A 22,454-nucleotide genomic window follows, 5' to 3' on the forward strand; every position below is an offset into this window, starting at 1 on the left:
TTTTGCATCTTCTTAAAATGTCACAAGTTGTTTCACGGCAGTGATCTCAATAATTGCTGCTGGGCCAGATCAGAGCACATGCTTGGTCAAAGGGATAGGTTTACAGACGCATTTTACAGGAGATGTGGTGAGGTTAGTGTTGGACCCTTGAAAGATGAAGATGCGGGTGGGAAGGTTAAAATTGGGCAGATGTGCACATTCTCCAAACCTTGAGGTGTTCAAACCTAGCTTCAAATAAAGTTACAGTTTTTGTATGATTTACCAGCCTAGCTGCCAGTTTTTTTTTTCTTCTTGGGCCAGAACCAATTATTGCATTATTGCACTGGAACATATGGTTTTAACTTTTATTCTTTTATTATAGAAAATACGGATGGAAGCTCACTTAAAATTTTCAGTGCTCTGGCACATTACTCGGGACCTACTCATCAACAAATCATCTTCCTTTAAACGCACTTTTGACAGGTCAGTGAATTTAAAAGCTGTATGTTATTGTGGTGTAATAGTATTTTTAAACACCAAAATAAATGGGGCGCTACAGTAGCGTAGCAGTTAGCACGATGCTGTTTCAGCTGGGGAAGTTTGAGTTCAGAGTTCAATTCCAGCGCTGTCAGTAAATACATTCTCCTTGTGAATGTCTGGGTTTCCTCCCACAGTCCAAAGTTGCATTGGTTAGTGGTTTAATTGGTCGTTGTAAATTGTCCTGTGATCTAGCTAGAGTTGAATGGTGGTGTGCCTGCCTCATTGAGCCCAAAAGCCCTGTTTTGTGCTGTATCTCTGAATAATTAAAAAGAAATTAAATATAGGTTAGAGAGTGGAATACATTTTCTAAAGGTTACACTAATGCAGTCATCAAGAAAGCAAAGTCCTTAAGATGCTGGAAGTAAAGCAGGAGATGATGCTGGGGTTGCAGAACTTGAATCAGATGATTTGATGGGACACATTTTGCTTCAGCTGCCGCAGGATTAAGTTAATTTCTGCATTCCTCCATGGGAGAGAGCCTGGGTATTTCCTGTTCATATTCGTTTAAGATACTTGGTAGAGAACAGCACTCTGAACCCAATTTTCAACAACCATTATCTTGCTGCGTGAAAGCCCATAAGGTGTGTGTGTACCTTTCAGCCTAATAAGCAGTTGCCAACTTTTAGACCATAAGATCATGAGACATAGGAGCTGAATTAGGCCATTCAGCCCATCGAGTCTGCTCCACCATTCCATCTTGGCAGATCCCAGATCCCACTCAACCACATACACTTGCCTTCTTGCCATATCCTTTCATGTCCTGACCAATCAGGAAACTATCAACTTTTGCCTTAAGTGTACCCGCAGACTTGGCCTCTACCGCAGTCTGTGGCAGACATTCCACAGAGCAGAGTATCTCTGTTCACATTAAAATTCATAAATTGCAGGCAATAATCTGGACAAAGCTGTCATGGTATTGGAACAGATGATTTAGTTCTACGAAACTGCACCGCAATATAATGGTAGTAACAAGAAGAGGTCGTATCCTGGATGGTGACAGCCCTTGGTGATGGATGCTGCCTTCTGGAGGCAGTCTTTTGAAGATGGTGCCAGCAACCAACTCAACCAACAGTGACAGCCTGCAGCCAGCTCACAAAACTACTACTACTTTTAAATACGCTGCTTTTTCTGAACTGCGATCGATGGCAGCCTGCAATTTCCATTTTGATGTATGTTTGCCCGAACTGAGTGATCGTTTTGCTTAGTCGTGGGGAATTTGGTGAGGTTGAGAGTGGATGTGCAGCCATCGCCTCCTAATGGCAGAACGCAAACCCACGGTTGGCTCCATTACTCCTTGCTGATTGATGGCAGTCGCCAAGGGCGCCAGTGCGTGTTCAGTGCCACGTGCCTGCATCTGACTGGTCTCCCTCGCTGCTGCTGGAGGAAGGTACGGGAATATTGTGCTTTATGCTGCAAGGTTCATTTGCAGCTCGTGGCTGTGGAGTCTTTTTCAGAGAACTTTGCAATTTGATGTTTTATGTCCTCAGCGATGAATGCGCTTGCGGCTGTGGACCTATTTCTGAAGGACTCTGCGTTTCATGTTCCGTGCGTTTCTGGTTATGCTATTTAGCGTGATTTGATTGAGGCGATTCGGTGTGGAACTGTCTCTGTGGCTGCGACTGCAGTCATCGACGCAACGCTGAACTGAACTGACTTGGTAGCTGTCGCTCCTGGACTGTTTTGGGACTCTGCAGTTAGACGTTAAACATTCTGTGTGCGTTTTGCTGTTTGTGTGATTTGCTCTTCTTTCACATGTTGGATGTTTGATATTTTCTTTAAATGGGTTCTGTAGTGTTTCATGGCTGCCTGCAGGAGGGCGAATCTCAGGGCTGCATACTGTATAAATGCTTTGATAGTAAACATACTTTGAAACTTGGTTGTCCTGTGTTGGAGCTGGCTGAGCCTATAATCAGCCTCTTGTGATCGCAATCACTAGAAAATCTGCAAGTACAAATCTAGTTGCCCCTTTCACTCCACATTAAACTCCCTGTATCGCAAGCATACCCTTTCCCAGGTAATGAGACCAAACGAAAACACAATATTCCAGGTGTTTTCTGACCAAGGTGCTGTATAATCCTTGCTCCTGTTAATACTTTTAAAAAGAAGGCCAATGTACTATTTGCTTTGTTAACTCCCATGTCTAATTTCAGTGACTGGTGTCCAAGGACTCCTAGATGTCAACATTTCCCAATTTCCTATCATTTGAATATTACTTCGCCTTTTTGTTTATGAATTAAAATCAATAACTGGATATTTATCCAATCTGTACTGGATAGGCACTTTCCTTCTCAAACAACTTACCTAAATCGTTTTGAAATCTCCATAAAACCCCACCTACTTTTATGTCACCAGTGAATTTAGAAATATTACATTTGGTCCTGGATCTTGGTGCCCAAGCACTGATTCCTGCCACACCTACAAGACCCGTATATTTCCGCTTTGTTAGCTGGGTCTTGCTTCTAGATGTTAGTTCTTGATGTCATCAATCTACTTAGATATTTGCAAAATATTGCTTACATTTGTGTGTGTTTTTGGCAGATCTCTATTTATCATGCTGGATAGCCTGAGCAGTACAGATGGCTCTATTTGTTCGGTAGCCCAGGCCTGGCTGAATCAAGTCATCCAGAGACACGACATTGCGAGAATCCTTGAGCCACTACTTCTGCTGCTCCTCCACCCCAAAACCCAGCGCATCTCCGTGCAGCGAATGCAAATAGAACGGCACATGAATAAATCCAAGGGTGTTCCTGTTGAAGAAGGAGATAATTTCTTGGGACCAATTAATGCTGTTGATGGTGGGTGTCCTTTTAGTGACTTATTATATGAAAAGCCTAGTCATTCATTTATTTTCAAGAAGCACGTTATCCCCAATATACATTTACCTGTACAGTGGATTCCATTTAATTGGGACACATCAGGGCCAGTACAGTTTGGCCCAATTGAGCGGCTGCCCCACTTAACCTGAAGTTTCATGGAAATAATGAAAAAGTATATAAAAGACAAACTGCCACTTAACTGAGTAACAAATTATATATCTAAATGAAATACAGAACAGATTAGATCATTACCAATACTACTACAGTACTATAAAACTGTTTATTAGTTCCTAATAGGTATTGACAGAGCAATTCATCCAGTGTACACTGCTGTGTTCTTTTGATTGGCTGTAAATGAACAAAATCAGTGCAGACACTTAGTACAGATAATAGATTGCCTTCCTATATTGCTCTCAACAATTGCATCTTCTAAATCTTCATTTTTACAGTAGCATTCAAGATGATTGCCAATACCTTCGTAATTCTGAACTTGTAAAAGTAGTGAAATTGTTTCATTTTCACTCACAGCTGTCTTTAGCATTTCCAGACCTGAATTCTTGAAACTGCAGAGAGCAAAACTGTTCTGAATTGTCTTGCTGCTTATTTCTTGCCAACTATCAGTGGCAAAAATCACTGCTTTTTGAACACACACAAACACACCGGATGCTATTTGAAAACTGCTTGAAGTACGGTGTAGCATCTAACAGCCATGTAAGTGCACGCGATTGACGCCAGTTAGAAACTGTTCGGTTTCAGTCTCCTGTCCCAGTTAAGTATTCCAGTATCCCAAGTAAACAGCTGTCCCAGTCAACCGGAATCCACTGTATTACAAATCTGCCGCAATGTGTTGGTTCGGGCGCAATATACAACAAAAAAATCAGTATTCAATAATGATACACAATAAAGAATTATTTTAAAAATCTGCTTAGGATTTAAAGTTTGGATCTGGAATAAAATGTTCATAAATACATAAACACCAGCATGTGTTTTGCATCGTAAACAGCATTATAAAAAGTGGTTTAAAATGTTTACAGTGCGTTGATGGGTTAATAGATGGAGGGCAATGTTCCTTCTAAGATATACATGTGTACGTGTGCACACATCTTTTGCTGGTAGTGCACAAAACGTTGTCACCCTCTACCTCATTGGCATGTTAAGTATATTTCACAGTCATACACAATCACATTTCTTTTTCCGGTTTCTGACACAGACGGTGTTGACAACATGGAGTTTACGATGATTTGTCTGCAGATTTTAGAATTGGCTTATTTGTTCTGTTTTTATTAAAGTAACTATTCAGTGCACACATTGTTGTCACTGGGCAAAAAATTGCACAGCACAAAATGTTTGCGCACGCTGGTCATTACAAATTAGAAGGATCATTGATAAAGAGGGGTGGGTGGTTGTCAAATTGAAGAAACTTGTAAGGCATTGTGAAGTTTTTGTTTTGAAAGTCCTATGGCGCTTTCTAGATGAGAGCATTTGGAAAAGGCAGTTTGCAGGACGGATAGTTTCCACAATGATTGTTACTGCCCATTTCTTTGTCCTGGACACGTGCAGGTTCCTCAGTGATGGTTGAGTGCAGTCAATGGCCTGTCATTTAATTTCCAATTATTATAATAGTGATTGTCTGGCAATGGCAAGAAAGAACAAAGAAGAGAAAGATGGAGAGCCAGCTTGCTCTGTGCTTCTTATACCATGAAAAAAGACATCCCATTCAAATTTGTAGACAAGAGTTGACCAATCAGAAAGCTCTATTCAAATAATGCAATACCCAAGAAGCTCCAGATTACTACAGTGAACTGTAGCCACTAGGAGACGTACTGAACAATTGCATATGCATAAGTAATTATAAAAATACAAGCAGGCATAGAAAATGCAAACTACACAGAGGTAACAATTATACAGTCTAATCCATTATCAGGAAAACATCCTGATGTTTGCGAATGATTAGCTAGTGGGTTTACAAAATGCAAAATATTTCTTGAATACCTTGTCTATTATCTTGCTGCTTTGAAGTGTTCATTTGCAGATTTCATTATTTTATTATTGTGATGTTAGCTAACAATGATGAAAGCAAAATGCGAATGTAATTTTACCAAACTTTCGATATTCCAGTATTGGTATATCTAAAATGGAAAGAAACATCTAGCAAATTTACTGCTCTCTAGAAACAGCCAGTGTAAAATGTATTTAAGATTTATTTCTGTTCAAATGAATTATATTACAGCTGGTTACTAAGATTGAAAGTAAACTTGCTTTGTAATTCCATAGTTTTTGGACACCTGTCATTTGACCCTCGGAAACATCCACCTTCGAAAGGACCGGTGAGCAAACATATAGTTGTGGAAGAGATGGAAAACTTCAGCTTTACAGTGAACCCTTTAAGTGACAGGCTTTCCATGTTGAGCACAAGCAGCGAGACCTTACCGTTTGCAATGTCAGACTTCGATATGCAGGAACAGCAGGCAGAAATGCTCCACAGTTCGGAATCCGGCTGTTCCCAGTCCTCGGCAGGAGACAACAGCAGTTATGAGGCAGACCTCCTGACTGTGAGCAGCTCAAAGACCAATCAGAGTTCACAGATCTGGTCAGAAGATTCGGTGGATGGTATAGTACAGCAGGTGGTTTCAGATTTGGTCAGTGCTGTTGTAAATGGATTAAAAAATGAGTCTGACTCTCTTGAATACCAGGTTCCAACATGCACTGAGACCAGCACAGTGGGATCAAGCATTAACACCCACACGGCAGAGGGTTCTGACCCAAGTGAAAGTAAAAGTGTGCTTGCTCACGGACTCCTGAATGAAGTAGCTAAAAGCGCCAGTCCTGAAAACTTGTCAGCGTCAACAGATGGTGGTATTGGGTCCATGACCGAAAGTCTAAGTCGGCCCAGATCATCGCCGTCTCTGGCAATGTCGAATGAGAACCCTTCGGCTAACTACAGCCTCTCTCCAGAGGAGGTGCAGTCTCTGAAAAGAAGCCCAACTGGTGAGCACTTAGGACAACATAGTAAAGCAATGCAGAAGCTGTCTGCAATAGAGCTTGGGTTTAAAGATTTCCCTAAACCACCTGGTGCAAAGCCCAAGATAAAGGTTAGCAGAAAAAAGGAAGATGATAAGAAGAAAGCTCAGAATGAAAAAAACAAGCCTCTCAATGTTTTCTTTGGAGACAGCTTGGATCTAGAGAACTGGTATAGCTGCGGTGAAGGTGAGGTTTCTGAAATTGAGAGCGATGTGGGATCACCAGGAATTTGGAAAACAAAATTTCATATTCATCCTTTATACCAGCATGTTTTGCTCTATCTCCAAGTGTGTGATTCAACAAGGGCTTTGCACGCACTGTCTGCCATTGAAGCTATCTTGAAAGCAAATCCCGCAGGATTCGTCAATGCAATCTCTACCACCAGTGTAAATAACACGTACACTCCCCAGCTGTCCCTACTGCAGAACCTCATGGCCAGGCACAGAATCTCAGTGATGGGGAGGGACTTCTACAGTCACATTCCACTTGACTCCAGTCACGCTTTCCGTAGCTCCATGTACATAGAGATCATCATCTCTCTCTGTTTGTACTTCCTCCGGAGCTACTATCCAACCCACGTGAAAGTGACACAGCAAGACCTTTCAGGAAACCGAAACTTGCAAATTGTAAGCATCCAAATCCTAACCTTGCTCTTCATGGAACTGGCAAAGGTGACGGAAAATTCAGCCAAAGGGTTTGCTAGCTTTATCTCTGATATGCTACTGAAGTGTAAGGTTCAGAAAGTGGTCCTTCACTGCTTGCTTTCATCGATCTTCAGCGCACAGAAATGGCACCATCTGAGAACAGCTGGAAAGAACGTCACAGCTATTGAAGAGGGTTTGTCTGAGGACAGTATCATCAACTTCTCAGAGGATGAAATTGACAATTGCAGCACGTTACAGACCCAGTTACTAAAGCTGGTGCAGCGATTAATTGTTTTGGAGCACCGCGTAATGGTTGCATCTGAGGACAATGAGACTGGCTATGAATTTGTCAGCTCCGATCTAGAAAATAGTAATCCGCAGCAGCCACTGATATCCTTACAGTACTTGCACTCACAACCAATTACTTCTCAGGGAATGTTCATCTCCTCTGTGATTAAGGCATTGAATCAACCCTTTTCCTGTAAAATGGACGCTCAGTGGATTGGATTAATCACATCAGTTCTTCCATATATGGGGAAAGTACTGCAGAGGGTGGTGACAGCTGTCACGTTACAACTTTGCCGAAATCTGGACAACCTAATTCACCAGTATAAGTATGAGTCTGGAATGTCAGATATCAGGTATGTCGAATATAGAACATAGAATCCTCTGGCCCTCACTCCTGTGCCAACTAAAGTAATTCCTTCTGTTCGCACAACATCCATATCTTTCCATTTCCATCACATTCATGTTCCTATCTAAACGCTTCTTGCAAGTCCCTCATGCATTTGTCTCTACCAACACCCCAGGCAGTACATTCCAGGCACTCACTACCCTCTACACTCTGTGTATTAGTACTCTCTCTGTACTACCCTCTACTCTCTGTGTATTAGTACTCTCTCTGTACTACCCTCTACTCTCTGTGTATTAGTTCTCTGTACTACCCTCTACTCTCTGTATTACTACTCTCTCTGTACTACCCTCTACTCTCTGTGTATTATTTCTCTCTCTGTACTACCCTCTACTCTCTGTATATTAGTACTCTCTCTGTACTACCCTCTACTCTCTGTATATTAGTACTCTCTCTGTACTACCCTCTACTCTCTGTATTACTACTCTCTCTGTACTACCCTCTACTCTCTGTGTATTAGTACTCTCTCTGTACTACCCTCTACTCTCTGTATATTAGTACTCTCACTGTACTACCATCTACTCTCTGTATATTAGTACTCTCTCTGTACTACCCTCTACTCTCTGTCTATTAGTACTCTCTCTGTACTACCCTCTACTCTCTGTATATTAGTACTCTCTCTGTACTACCCTCTACTCTCTGTGTATTAGTACTCTCTCTGTACTACCCTCTACTCTCTCTGTACTACCCTCTACTCTCTGTATTAGTACTCTCTCTGTACTACCCTCTACTCTCTGTGTATTAGTACTCTCACTGTACTACCCTCTACTCTCTGTATATTAGTACTCTCACTGTACTACCATCTACTCTCTGTATATTAGTACTCTCTCTGTACTACCCTCTACTCTCTGTGTATTAGTACTCTCACTGTACTACCATCTACTCTCTGTGTATTAGTACTCTCTCTGTACTACCCTCTACTCTGTGTATTAGTACTCTCTCTGTACTACCCTCTACTCTCTCTGTACTACCCTCTACTCTCTGTATTAGTACTCTCTCTGTACTACCCTCTACTCTCTGTGTATTAGTACTCTCTCTGTACTACCCTCTACTCTCTGTATATTAGTACTCTCACTGTACTACCATCTACTCTCTGTATATTAGTACTCTCTCTGTACTACCCTCTACTCTCTGTGTATTAGTACTCTCTCAGTACTACCCTCTACTCTCTGTGTATTAGTACTCTCTCTGTACTACCCTCTACACTCTGTATATTAGTACTCTCTGTACTACCCTCTACTCTCTGTATTAGTACTCTCTCTGTACTACCCTCTACTCTGTGTATTAGTACTCTCACTGTACTACCCTCTACTCTCTGTATATTAGTACTCTCACTGTACTACCATCTACTCTCTGTATATTAGTACTCTCACTGTACTACCATCTACTCTCTGTATATTAGTACTCTCTCTGTACTACCCTCTACTCTCTGTGTATTAGTACTCTCTCTGTACTACCCTCTACTCTCTGTGTATTAGTACTCTCTCTGTACTACCCTCTACTCTCTCTGTACTACCCTCTACTCTCTGTATTAGTACTCTCTCTGTACTACCCTCTACTCTCTGTATATTAGTACTCTCACTGTACTACCATCTACTCTCTGTATATTAGTACTCTGTACTACCCTCTACTCTCTGTGTATTAGTACTCTCTCTGTACTACCCTCTACTCTGTGTATTAGTACTCTCTCTGTACTACCCTCTACACTCTGTATATTAGTACTCTCTGTACTACCCTCTACTCTCTGTATTAGTACTCTCTCTGTACTACCCTCTACTTTGTGTATTAGTACTCTCACTGTACTACCCTCTACTCTCTGTATATTAGTACTCTCACTGTACTACCATCTACTCTCTGTATATTAGTACTCTCTCTGTACTACACTCTACTCTCTGTGTATTAGTACTCTCTCTGTACTAACCTCTACTCTCTGTGTATTAGTACTCTCTCTGTACTACCCTCTACTCTCTGTATTATTTCTCTCTCTGTACTACCCTCTACTCTGTGTATTAGTACTCTCTCTGTACTACCCTCTACTCTCTGTATTACTACTCTCTCTGTACTACCCTCTACTCTCTGTGTATTAGTACTCTCTCTGTACTACCCTCTACTCTCTGTGTATTAGTACTCTCTCTGTACTACCCTCTACTCTCTGTGTATTATTTCTCTCTCTGTACTACCCTCTACTCTGTGTATTAGTACTCTCTCTGTACTACCCTCTACTCTCTCTGTACTACCCTCTACTCTCTGTATTAGTACTCTCTCTGTACTACCCTCTACTCTGTGTATTAGTACTCTCTCTGTACTACCCTCAACTCTTTGTGTATTAGTACTCTCTCTGTACTACCCTCTACTCTCTGTGTATTAGTACTCTCTCTGTACTACCCTCTACTCTGTGTATTAGTACTCTCTCTGTACTACCCTCTACTCTCTGTATTACTACTCTCTCTGTACTACCCTCTACTCTCTGTGTATTAGTACTCTCTCTGTACTACCCTCTACTCTCTGTGTATTAGTACTCTCTCTGTACTACCCTCTACTCTCTGTATTAGTACTCTCTCTGTACTACCCTCTACTCTCTGTATATTAGTACTCTCACTGTACTACCATCTACTCTCTGTATATTAGTACTCTCTCTGTACTACCCTCTACTCTCTGTGTATTAGTACTCTCTCTGTACTACCCTCTACTCTCTGTGTATTAGTACTCTCTCTGTACTACCCTCTACACTCTGTATATTAGTACTCTCTCTGTACTACCCTCTACTCTCTGTATTATTTCTCTCTCTGTACTACCCTCTACTCTGTGTATTAGTACTCTCTCTGTACTACCCTCAACTCTTTGTGTATTAGTACTCTCTCTGTACTACCCTCTACTCTCTGTGTATTAGTACTCTCTCTGTACTACCCTCTACTCTGTGTATTAGTACTCTCTCTGTACTACCCTCTACTCTCTGTATTACTACTCTCTCTGTACTACCCTCTACTCTCTGTGTATTAGTACTCTCTCTGTACTACCCTCTACTCTCTGTGTATTAGTACTCTCTCTGTACTACCCTCTACTCTCTGTATTAGTACTCTCTCTGTACTACCCTCTACTCTCTGTATATTAGTACTCTCATTGTACTACCATCTACTCTCTGTATATTAGTACTCTCTCTGTACTACCCTCTACTCTCTGTGTATTAGTACTCTCTCTGTACTACCCTCTACACTCTGTATATTAGTACTCTCTCTGTACTACCCTCTACTCTCTGTATTATTTCTCTCTCTGTACTACCCTCTACTCTGTGTATTAGTACTCTCTCTGTACTACCCTCTACTCTCTGTATATTAGTACTCTCTCTGTACTACCCTCTACTCTCTGTGTATTAGTACTCTCTCTGTACTACCCTCTACTCTCTGTATTACTACTCTCTCTGTACTACCCTCTACTCTCAGTGTTTTAGTACTCTCTCTGTACTACCCTCTGCTCTCTGTGTATTAGTACTCTCTCTGTACCACCCTCTACTCTCTGTGTATTAGTACTCTCTCTGTACTACCCTCTACTTTTTGTATATTAGTACTCTCTCTGTACTACCCTCTACTCTCTGTATTACTACTCTCTCTGTACTACCTTCCACTCTCTGTGTATTAGTACTCTCTCTGTACTACCCTCTACTCTCTGTGTATTATTTCTCTCTCTGTACTACCCTCTACTCTGTGTATTAGTACTCTCTCTGTACTACCCTCTACTCTGTGTATATTAGTACTCTCTCTGTACTACCCTCTACTCTGTGTATTAGTACTCTCTCTGTACTACCCTCTACTCTCTGTGTATTAGTACTCTCTCTGTACTACCCTCTACTCTCTGTGTATTCGTACTCTCTCTGTACTACCCTCTACTCTGTGTATTAGTACTCTCTCTGTACTACCCTCTACACTCTGTATATTAGTACTCTCTGTACTACCCTCTACTCTCTGTATTAGTACTCTCTCTGTACTACCCTCTACTTTGTGTATTAGTACTCTCACTGTACTACCCTCTACTCTCTGTATATTAGTACTCTCACTGTACTACCATCTACTCTCTGTATATTAGTACTCTCTCTGTACTACCCTCTACTCTCTGTATTACTACTCTCTCTGTACTACCCTCTACTCTCTGTGTATTAGTACTCTCTCTGTACTACCCTCTACTCTCTGTATTAGTACTCTCTCTGTACTACCCTCTACTTTGTGTATTAGTACTCTCACTGTACTACCCTCTACTCTCTGTATATTAGTACTCTCACTGTACTACCATCTACTCTCTGTATATTAGTACTCTCTCTGTACTACCCTCTACTCTCTGTGTATTAGTACTCTCTCTGTACTACCCTCTACTCTCTGTATTATTTCTCTCTCTGTACTACCCTCTACTCTGTGTATTAGTACTCTCTCTGTACTACCCTCTACTCTCTGTATTACTACTCTCTCTGTACTACCCTCTACTCTCTGTGTATTAGTACTCTCTCTGTACTACCCTCTACTCTCTGTGTATTAGTACTCTCTCTGTACTACCCTCTACTCTCTGTGTATTATTTCTCTCTCTGTACTACCCTCTACTCTGTGTATTAGTACTCTCTCTGTACTACCCTCTACTCTCTCTGTACTACCCTCTACTCTCTGTATTAGTACTCTCTCTGTACTACCCTCTACTCTGTGTATTAGTACTCTCTCTGTACTACCCTCTACTCTGTGTATTAGTACTCTCTCTGTACTACCCTCAACTCTTTGTGTATTAGTACTCTCTCTGTACTACCCTCTACTCTCTGTGTATTAGTACTCTCTCTGTACTACCCTCAACACTTTGTGTATTAGTACTCTCTCTGTACTACCCTCTACTCTCTGTATTACTACTCTCTCTGTACTACCCTCTACTCTCTGTGTATTAGTACTCTCTCTGTACTACCCTCTACTCTGTGTATTAGTACTCTCTCTGTACTACCCTCTACTCTCTGTATTACTACTCTCTCTGTACTACCCTCTACTCTCTGTGTATTAGTACTCTCTCTGTACTACCCTCTACTCTCTGTGTATTAGTACTATCTCTGTACTACCCTCTACTCTCTGTGTATTAGTACTCTCTCTGTACTACCCTCTACTCTCTGTATATTAGTACTCTCACTGTACTACCATCTACTCTCTGTATATTAGTACTCTCTCTGTACTACCCTCTACTCTCTGTGTATTAGTACTCTCTCTGTACTACCCTCTACTCTCTGTGTATTAGTACTCTCTCTGTACTACCCTCTACACTCTGTATATTAGTACTCTCTCTGTACTACCCTCTACTCTCTGTGTATTATTTCTCTCTCTGTACTACCTTCTACTCTGTGTATTAGTACTCTCTCTGTACTACCCTCTACTCTCTGTATATTAGTACTCTCTCTGTACTACCCTCTACTCTCTGTGTATTAGTACTCTCTCTGTACTACCCTCTACTCTCTGTATTACTACTCTCTCTGTACTACCCTCTACTCTGTGTATTAGTACTCTCTCTGTACTACCCTCTGCTCTCTGTGTATTAGTACTCTCTCTGTACTACCCTCTACTTTTTGTATATTAGTACTCTCTCTGTACTACCCTCTACTCTCTGTATTACTACTCTCTCTGTACTACCCTCTACTCTCTGTGTATTAGTACTCTCTCTGTACTACCCTCTACTCTCTGTGTATTATTTCTCTCTCTGTACTACCCTCTACTCTGTGTATTAGTACTCTCTCTGTACTACCCTCTACTCTGTGTATATTAGTACTCTCTCTGTACTACCCTCTACTCTTTGTATTAGTACTCTCTCTGTACTACCCTCTACTCTCTGTATTACTACTCTCTCTGTACTACCCTCTACTCTCTGTGTATTAGTACTCTCTCTGTACTACCCTCTACTCTCTGTGTATTAGTACTCTCTCTGTACTACCCTCTACTCTCTGTATTACTACTCTCTCTGTACTACCCTCTACTCTCTGTATATTAGTACTCTCTCTGTACTGCCCTCTACTCTCTGTGTATTAGTACTCTCTCTGTACTACCCTCTACTCTCTGTGTATTAGTACTCTCACTGTACTACCCTCTACTCTCTGTATTACTACTCTCTCTGTACTGCCCTCTACTCTCTGTGTATTAGTACTCTCTCTGTACTACCCTCTACTCTCTGTGTATTAGTACTCTCTCTGTACTACCCTCTACTCTCTGTATTACTACTCTCTCTGTACTACCCTCTACTCTCTGTGTATTAGTACTCTCTCTGTACTACCCTCTACTCTCTGTGTATTAGTACTCTCTCTGTACTACCCTCTACTCTCTGTGTATTAGTACTCTCTCTGTACTACCCTCTACTTTTTGTATATTAGTACTCTCTCTGTGAATTAGTACTCTCTCTGTACTACCCTCTACTCTGTGAATTAGTACTCTCTCTGTACTACCCTCTACTCTCTGTGTATTAAAATAAAGTTTACCCCTCGCATCTCCTTTGCACTCATCCCCTCTCATCTGCTATTAGACATTTCAACCCTTGGAAGAAAATGCTGTCTGTCTCTGCCTCTCATAATCTTATAAACCTCTGTCAGATTTCCCCTCACTCCCCGCCACTCCAGAGAAAACAACCCAAGTTTGTCCAACCTCTCATTATAGCTCATGCCCTCTAATCCAGGTAGCATCCTAGTAAACCTCTTCTGCATTCTCTCCAAAGCCCCAACATCTTTCCTATAATGTGGTGACCAGAACTGTACGCAATACTCCAGATGTGGCCAAATATAAAGCTGTAACATAACCTCCTGACTTTTGAACTCAGTGCCTCAACTAGTGAAGGCAAACATGCCATATATCTTCCGAACCACCCTATGCAGTTGGTCTTTAAAGCCCCTCCACATGTCGGATGTGGACTTGTCCAAAAACAGCTTTTCCCAAGTAACTCTCCCTACTTCCTGCCTAATACTGGTGTAATTTCTCCTGTTCTAATTTAATACTCTCCTGCAAGCTCCATACTTATCCTTATCTATAGGCTATTGTACTGTAAAGGTAGAGATTGACTGATAACTTTCATTCTTTTTGGTCATATTTATTCTTCACACAGTTCAACAATATAACGCAATTCATAGTTTTCAAGGGGAACTAGTTTTGGATCTCACTCACAATGACATGCTCCAGGGCAGTTAGATGTTGTATGTAACCTACAAATTTAACTCATGAGTTCAGTGATTTTTGGTTGAATCTTTTCTTTCATTTAATGACTGTCCTTGCATTCACTAGCTTAATGAGGTATGATTTCATTAATTGTTACTTAGGGTTTCCCACCTGGTTACGTAATGTTCTACTAAACAGCTGGAAGTAGTCCACAGCCAGGAAAAATACGTGAGAGATAACTGAAATCTCAACTCTGTGCCCATCTGCAAGAATAAAATAGAAATGTGATGGATTCTAAACACATGCAGAGACAACAAATAGAGGGAATGATGCAGAGGGCAGAAAGGAAGGTTTGTGATGGACTGTGACCAGGATTGATTAGAAATTCATGGTCAAGGACCCCACCATTCAGGCCATGCTCGCTTTTCACTGCTGTTTCATTTTGTTGTTCTTCTGTGAATGCCTGCAAGAAAATGAATCTCAGGGTAGTATTTGGTGACCTATACATACTTTGAAGTTCATTGTTAGCATTTGCTTTCTGAAGAAAAAATAACAGTACTAGTTATGAAGTTGTTGAACTCATTGTTGACTTTGAAACGGTGGTTATATGAGTTGTTCTCTCCTTGGACTTCTCTTGAAACTTATTGGAGCAGTGTAAGAGCCAGAAAACAACACTAAGAATGGAGGTGAGATGTAGAGTTGTAGCCGCAGTAACTCAAAGCTCTATTTTTGTATTCCTTTATTCTCTTAGACACTATTTGAGCTGTATTTGACAAGATTTTTTGGTGACTCTACAGACTATTTCTAATTGCTCTTGAGAAAGTGCGCCTGACTTGCTGCAGTTTTCTGCTATCTGTTTTGAGATGTTTTTGGGAAGGAAGTATAAGACACATACAGAAAATGTGGTTATTTAGGGCCTACTGGGGTGCTTGGTAAGCCATCAACAACTCACTCATTGTATAAATAAGCATTGGATCCTCAGAAGGGTTTAATAGTGGACTAGTTCATAGCCAGATTATGTTCAGTTCTGCGGGTTCCATAGGTGAAGTCTGCAAATATTGCAACCCGCGGAGGTGTACTGTTTGAATCTGTACTGTACTGAGTCACTGACAGGAACTTCTCATTTCTTCATGTGAAAGTTATGTAAAACTATGTGTAAGTTCTGATCTTCTTGTCAATTCTCAAAGCAATAACAATGAAGAACAGTATTTCATCATCATAATACAGACCACTGCTTATAGTTCGTGCTCCCTATCTCTTCATATCCTGTATCATCAATCCTTGCATCAAAAAAGAACAACCATTAACCTCTTCGTCCTTGCCAGCAATTCCCCACTTCCAGTCCCTTTTCCTCTTCAAAGTCCTGAATCACTTCCCATATCCATGGCTGCTATTCCAAGAACTCCATGTTCATTTCCACCCCGCCAGAATAATGTAATTGAAGCCAAATGGAGCACACTATAACTTGATGAGCAGCCTTTATGTTCTGCTTATACAGGGGGCATCATTTTAAGGTAATTGGAGGAAAGGATTGGAGAGGGGGGGTTTGCGCAGAATTGGTAGTGTGTGGGATGTGCTGCCAGGGATGGTGGTAGAGGCAGATACATTCAGGAAACTTGAGATTAGATAGACACAGGGAGGATAGAAAAAAGAGGGCTACGTGGGAGGGAGGGGATAGGTTGATCTTGTAGTAGGTTAAAAGGTTGGCACAACATCATGGGCTGTATGTGTTCTATGCTATACTATTCTATTTTAAGAAACTGAAGATGCCTATGGGGGAAGCCATCGTGATGTGAATGTTAGGGAATTACATTGGCCTATATAAATATCATTATATCGTCCATCACACTGAGCATTCCCTTTGTAAATGATGAAAAGTCTTTGGGTAATGATTTGGGTCATGCATTGCAGGATCCAGAGTGTTTGTTCTACTGTGTCAGCAGCTTAGATGATTTTGGAGCTTTTCCTTTGATTTCCACTAATTATAATTTTGCTTGGGCTTCTTGGTTACCTCCTTGCACAACATCAGGAGCAGCCACTCTCACTGTAGGAATTCAGCCCTTGTTCATGGTTGGACCAAAACGTGATTGAGATCTGTAGCCGAGATCTGTTGTCGTCAGAACCCTTCCTGAATACACAACAGAGTTCTTTGTAAATGCTACTGTAGGAGGTGTAAGTATGGCCAGACGCCACTAACTAAATAGCCCTTCCGGTGAGGCAGGCAGTCACATGCACCTCCTCCTGACTGGTTTATTGCATTTGATGTTCCCAATGTTAGGAACACTGAGTGCAGACTAGACAACCACTGTGCCAAGCTCTGGCTGCTCCTAGCTGTTAGCCATTTCAGTTCCCCTCCCCACTTCCTCACCTTCTGATGCTCCCCAAGCCCCATTGCACACACCCTTTCTTGCAGATCCTCAACCCTAAAGCCCTGTCACCCAATTCTCTTCTGCCTGTTCCACCTACTCCATCTGTCTAACACCCACGCACTTCTCCCATCTGTCCATCTCCATTATCTGATTCCATTCCCCATCTTTCTTTGCATAATCTGCAGTACTTTGATGTCTCATAACCTCTCTGGCTTTCTCCATCCTTTAAACCCTCCCCTCCAACCCCCAGCGTGGCTTCATCTGCCCATTATTATCCCCTTCAGCTGGTTCCACTTATCACTTGCCAGCTCTTGCCTCACCCCTTTGGTTTCATTGCCTTCCTTTTTTAAAAAATTTTTAAATTAGTTTTTCAAAACATTTTACAAATTAAAAGCCCCAAATCCCAATGAGGAGCATTAATACAGTGCAAAATTAAGCATACAATAACAATATGCTACAAAGGAAGAGAATTTAACAAAAAAGCACCTAAGTTAAAGACAAGTAAGCTTAGTATCCTCCCCAAGCCCCACAACACAAGAAAAAACAACAACTCCAGACCGACCACAACACAATATAGAGAGTATAGGTCAGGACAGTCAAACTCCCAGACTGTGAATACACTTAGCAACAGAGGGTAATAATGCCTACTACCAGAAAAAAAAAAGGGAGCTGAAAGCAAGGGACCGAAAAGAAGAAAAAAAAAGAAAAAAAAACCCTAGTCAAGAGGAAGGTTATGAAAGTACTCGATAAAAGGTCCCCAGACCTTATGGAACTTTAGATCCGAATTAAGAATTGAATAATGAATTTTTTTGACGTCCAAGCAGGCCATAATGTCGTTAAGCCATTGCGCATGAGTGTGCGGGACAACATCTCTCCATCTAAGGAGGATCAAGCGTCTAGCCAGGAGAGAGGCAAAGGATAGTATTCGGCATTTAGTCGGACCCAGACATAAATCTGTCTCGCCCCAAAAACCGAACAGAGCAATTAAGGGGTTTGGTTCTAGGTGCTGATTCAGAATACCCGATAATGTAGTGAAGACATCTTTCTAGAATTTCTCCAAGCTAGGACAGAGCCAGTACATATGGATGAGAGAGGCCACGCCCCTCTTGCATTTATCACAGAGCGGACTAATGCCAGGGTAGAATCGAGATAGTTTAGATTTAGACATATGGGCTCTGTGAACAATCTTAAACTGTAAAAGGCAATGGCGAGCACAAAGAGAAGTTGAGTTAACCGATTTGAGAACTGAGTCCCAGCTCTCCTCGGATAAGGAGATATTTAAATCCTGCTCCCAGGCCATTTTAATTTTATCCACAGGGGCCCGTAGTAAGGCTGCTAGTTTATCTCGGATAATTGATATTAAACCTTTACCTAGTGGATTAATGGAAAGAAATAGGTCCATAGCATTTTTCGCAGTCATTTCAGGAAAGTTAGGAATTAAAGGAGCAATAAAGTGTCGGATTTGGAGATATCTGAAAAAGTGAGCGTTAGGCAGGTTGAACTTAACAGAGAGCTGCTGAAAAGAAGCGAAGTGATTATCAATGAAGAGATCTTCAAAATGTCTAATGCCCTTCCTATACCAAACATGGAATGCTGAATCGTAGGTAGTAGGTAAAAAAAGCATTGCCTTCCTTTGGCAGGGTCTCAACCCAAAAAGTTAATTATCCTTTTGCCTGCACAGATGGTGCCTGATCCACTGAGCTCTTCCAAAACAGAGCCCAGTGTTCACAGACTCCTGTGTCTCTCTTGGTGGATGCTGCTTGATAACAGTTCAGGACAGCTTAGATCTCTTCATCGATGATTAAGAATAAAGCCCAAAGTCCAAAGTAAATTTATTATCTAAGTCAGAAATCAGAATCAGGTTTATTAACACCGGCACGTGACGTGAAATTTGTTAACTTAGCAGCAGCAGTTCAATGCAATACATGATATAGCAGAGAGAAAAATAATAATAGATAAAACAACTGGGTATATTGAATAGATTATTTAAAAAAATGCAAAAACAAATACTGTATATTTTTTTTAAAAGTGAGGTAGTGTCCAAAGCTTTAATGTTCATTTAGGAATCGGATGGCAGAGCGGCAGAAGCTCCTGGACTGCTGAGTGTGTGCCTTCAGGCTTCTGTACCTCCTACCTGATGGTAACAGTGAGAAAAGGGCATGCCCTGGGTGCTGGAGGTCCTTAATAATGGACGCTGCCTTTCTGAGACACCGCTCCCTGAAGATGTCCTGGGTAATTTGTAGGCTAGTGCCCCAGATGGATTTGATTAGATTTACAACCTTCTGCATCTTCTTTCAGTCCTGTGTAGTAGGCCCTCCATACCAGACAGTGATGCAGCCTGTTAGAATGCTTTTCACAGTACGACTATAGAAGTTTTTGAGTGTATTTGTTGACATGCCAAATCTCTTCAAACTCCTAATAAAGTATATTATTACTTTATTAATAAAGACTGTCTTGCCTTCTTTATAACTACATCGATATGTTGGGAGCAGGTTAGATCCTCAGAGATCTTGACACCAGGAACTTGAAGCTACTCACTCTCTCCACTTCTGATCCCTCTGTGAGGATTGGTATGTGTTCCTTCGTCTTACCCTTCCTGAAGTCCACAATCAGCTCTTTCAACTTACTGGCATTGAGTCTTGCATGGAGATGCCGCCATATACTGTCCTGAAATTCATTTCCATGCAGATATTTACAGAAAAATGAAGAAATACAATAGGGCTTATGAAAAACTATAAATAACGGACAACCAATGTACAGAAGAAGACAACAGAGGAAATAATAAAAATAACAGTAAATAAGCAATGCTGAGGTGTAGAATCCTTGAAAATGAATTTCTAGGTTGTGGAATGAGTTCAACATTGAGCTCAGTGAAGCTATCCACACCAGTTCAGCAGCCTTATGTTTGCTGTGTGGTGTGGGACTTAAGATTCCTATACCTATATATAGGTATATCAATGGTAGTAGCGAGAAGAGAGCATGGCCTGGATGATGGGGGTTCTTGACGATTTGTGCTGCTTCCTTGTAGATGTGCTCAATGATGCGGAAGGCTTTGCCTTTGATGGGCTGGGCTGTACCCACCACTTTTCTGTTCCTGGGCGTTGGTGTTTCCATATCAATATGTTGTGGCTTGTAGTGGAGGCTGGTCCTTCAGTGCAGTACTGGGGAACGTTGTGCTGTTTGCATGTTAGACGTTAAATGATCGAGGTTCTAGATGACATTATTTCTTAGACGGTGTTTTTAAACCAAGGTCATCTTCTCTATATATGCGTAATTTAGTGTGTTAAGCAATGGATAGTTAGTAGAGTCAAGTTGCTAAAATCAATTACTATTGCAATAATTTTAAAAATTGGACAGGTATGTGAGTTGAGAGATAGTGGCCAAACACAGGCAAATGAGACGAGCCTTAGCAGGTAACTTGGTTGGTATGGATGAGTTGAGCTAAAGGGTCTATTTACATGCTGTATAACTGTATGAAGAGTTTGCTTGTATGAAGCCTTTTACTGGGAATGTATTCCTGGAAGTCTGAGGTCAGACCGTTAGATCTCACTAGTTAAGGATACTTGGTGTGCTGTGGTAGCGTTGTGGTGTGGTTCATTGGGCTGGAAGGAGCTGAACTCGATCTCTAAATAGGTAAATGAGTAAATACTCTGCAACTTGGCAAGCACCTCTTTTCAAAGAACTGTAGAAGTGAGGTCTTCAAAGGTTTTTTATGGCCCATACTGAACAAGCAGTGGGTAGGGTAGGGTGGTAGATGGGAATGCAGAGCTGATATTAGCTCTGATCAGAAACAACCTTATTAATTGCCCGACTAGGCTTCAGGGGCCATCTGGCCTACTACTGGTGCTAATCTGTATGTTCATGGGAGCTCCACTACACGTGATGTCCAGATTTTTTAAAAAAAAGCCCATCATTCATTCTTCATCCTACCTGTGAGTCCAATGAGTTAAACATTTCAGTTTCTGGGCAGGAGTTAGAGTTCTACAATATCGAAATAGGCTGCTCCTTGCCAACCAAAATACCCCACCAAGTTAGTATCATTTGCCAGCATTAAGCCTATAAACTTTTACAGCTTTTCAGTCATGTCTGACTGTCTTTTAAAAATTGTTAATGCTGTTCTCGATCCGGTCCGTGGACTCCAGACTCCGGGTCTTGTATCCATCCCTCCTTTCGCCCTTGAGCCCAGTTAGTCACACCCGTGGATCATCGTGGCTTGTTGGGGTTCAAGGAGGTGCACCTGATGCCCATCGGCTGGCAGTGTATATAGGGGGCTCTGGGACTGAGTGGAGTTGGGGGGTTGTTCTGCCTATCCTGGTCATCCTGCTTATCCTGTTCCTCCGGTTGCCCTGGCTTGGAGTTCCCCTCATTAAAGACGAGTTCTTTGAGTAAGTCTGGCAGTCACCCTGGACCTAGTTCCCTTCCTATCCCTTGCCTCCAACGGGCAAGCCTGGCCAGACTGCCGTTGCCCGGTGGGGGACTCTGCCCCTTTCCATCCCTTGCAGCTGATGGGTTGCACCCTGCAACCTACCCAGGTGCCCCACGACCTGCTCAGGCCCCTGTGTTTCTGCCTGGAAGGTCCGGGCCCAGCCCAGGAGTTATTCGGCCCGCCCAGTGAACTCCTAGACCCTGCCTGAACTCCGGGATCCTGCCTTGCCTGAACTCCGGGATCCTGCCTTGCCTAAACTCCGGGATCCTGCTTTGCCTGAACCCTAAGACTCTCCCGGAACCCCAGAATCACCTTGAATGTCACATCCCTCACGTACACCACAGTCACCACGTCTTGTCTCTCGTTTAGTTGTTCCCGTCCTGCCCCTAGTACTTCATGCCTGCATCCTGCACTTGGGTCCAGCCTCCTGTCCCCTTATGACAGTACCTGCTTCCACTATTTCCTCTGGAAGCTCATTCCATATACTGACCAGCTATGGGAGAAAACTTTGTCCCTCAGGTCCCTGTTCAATCTTTTCCCCTCTCACCTTAAACATTGTACCCCCTAGTTCTTAATTCCTCAGCCCTAAGAAAAAGACTGTGTGCATTCACTCTATCCATGCTAATTATTGATCTGTCTGTGAAGAGTGTCAGATATTTATGGGTGAAGGACCAGCACCAATGGAACCATTGAAGATTAATCAATTAAGGAGTTCCACAGCTGAGTCTGCCTTAGATCTGTGCCCTGAGATGAAGACACTGGGATGATCCAGTTGCTGTTGGAACTGGTTGTGCTCATTCCAACCTACCACCTATGCTCACCC

At 41.9% G+C, this 22,454-nt stretch overlaps 1 protein-coding gene across 6 annotated transcripts in view; it reads left to right on the top strand.

The window, feature by feature from the left end:
- The window catches only part of dop1a (DOP1 leucine zipper like protein A), a 182,781-nt gene that overhangs the window by 105,257 nt on the left and 55,070 nt on the right, over window positions 1-22,454 (top strand). For all 6 annotated transcript variants that reach the window (XM_073051710.1, XM_073051712.1, XM_073051714.1 and 3 more), the window contains 3 exons: window positions 362-462; window positions 3,058-3,314; window positions 5,610-7,641. In XM_073051710.1, the coding sequence (XP_072907811.1) occupies window positions 362-462; window positions 3,058-3,314; window positions 5,610-7,641 (2,390 nt within the window). The remainder of the gene's footprint in view (window positions 1-361; window positions 463-3,057; window positions 3,315-5,609; window positions 7,642-22,454) is intronic.

The sequence above is a fragment of the Hemitrygon akajei genome, chromosome 7 (genome assembly GCF_048418815.1).
Source record: "Hemitrygon akajei chromosome 7, sHemAka1.3, whole genome shotgun sequence".
NCBI classification, from domain to species: domain Eukaryota; kingdom Metazoa; phylum Chordata; class Chondrichthyes; order Myliobatiformes; family Dasyatidae; genus Hemitrygon; species Hemitrygon akajei.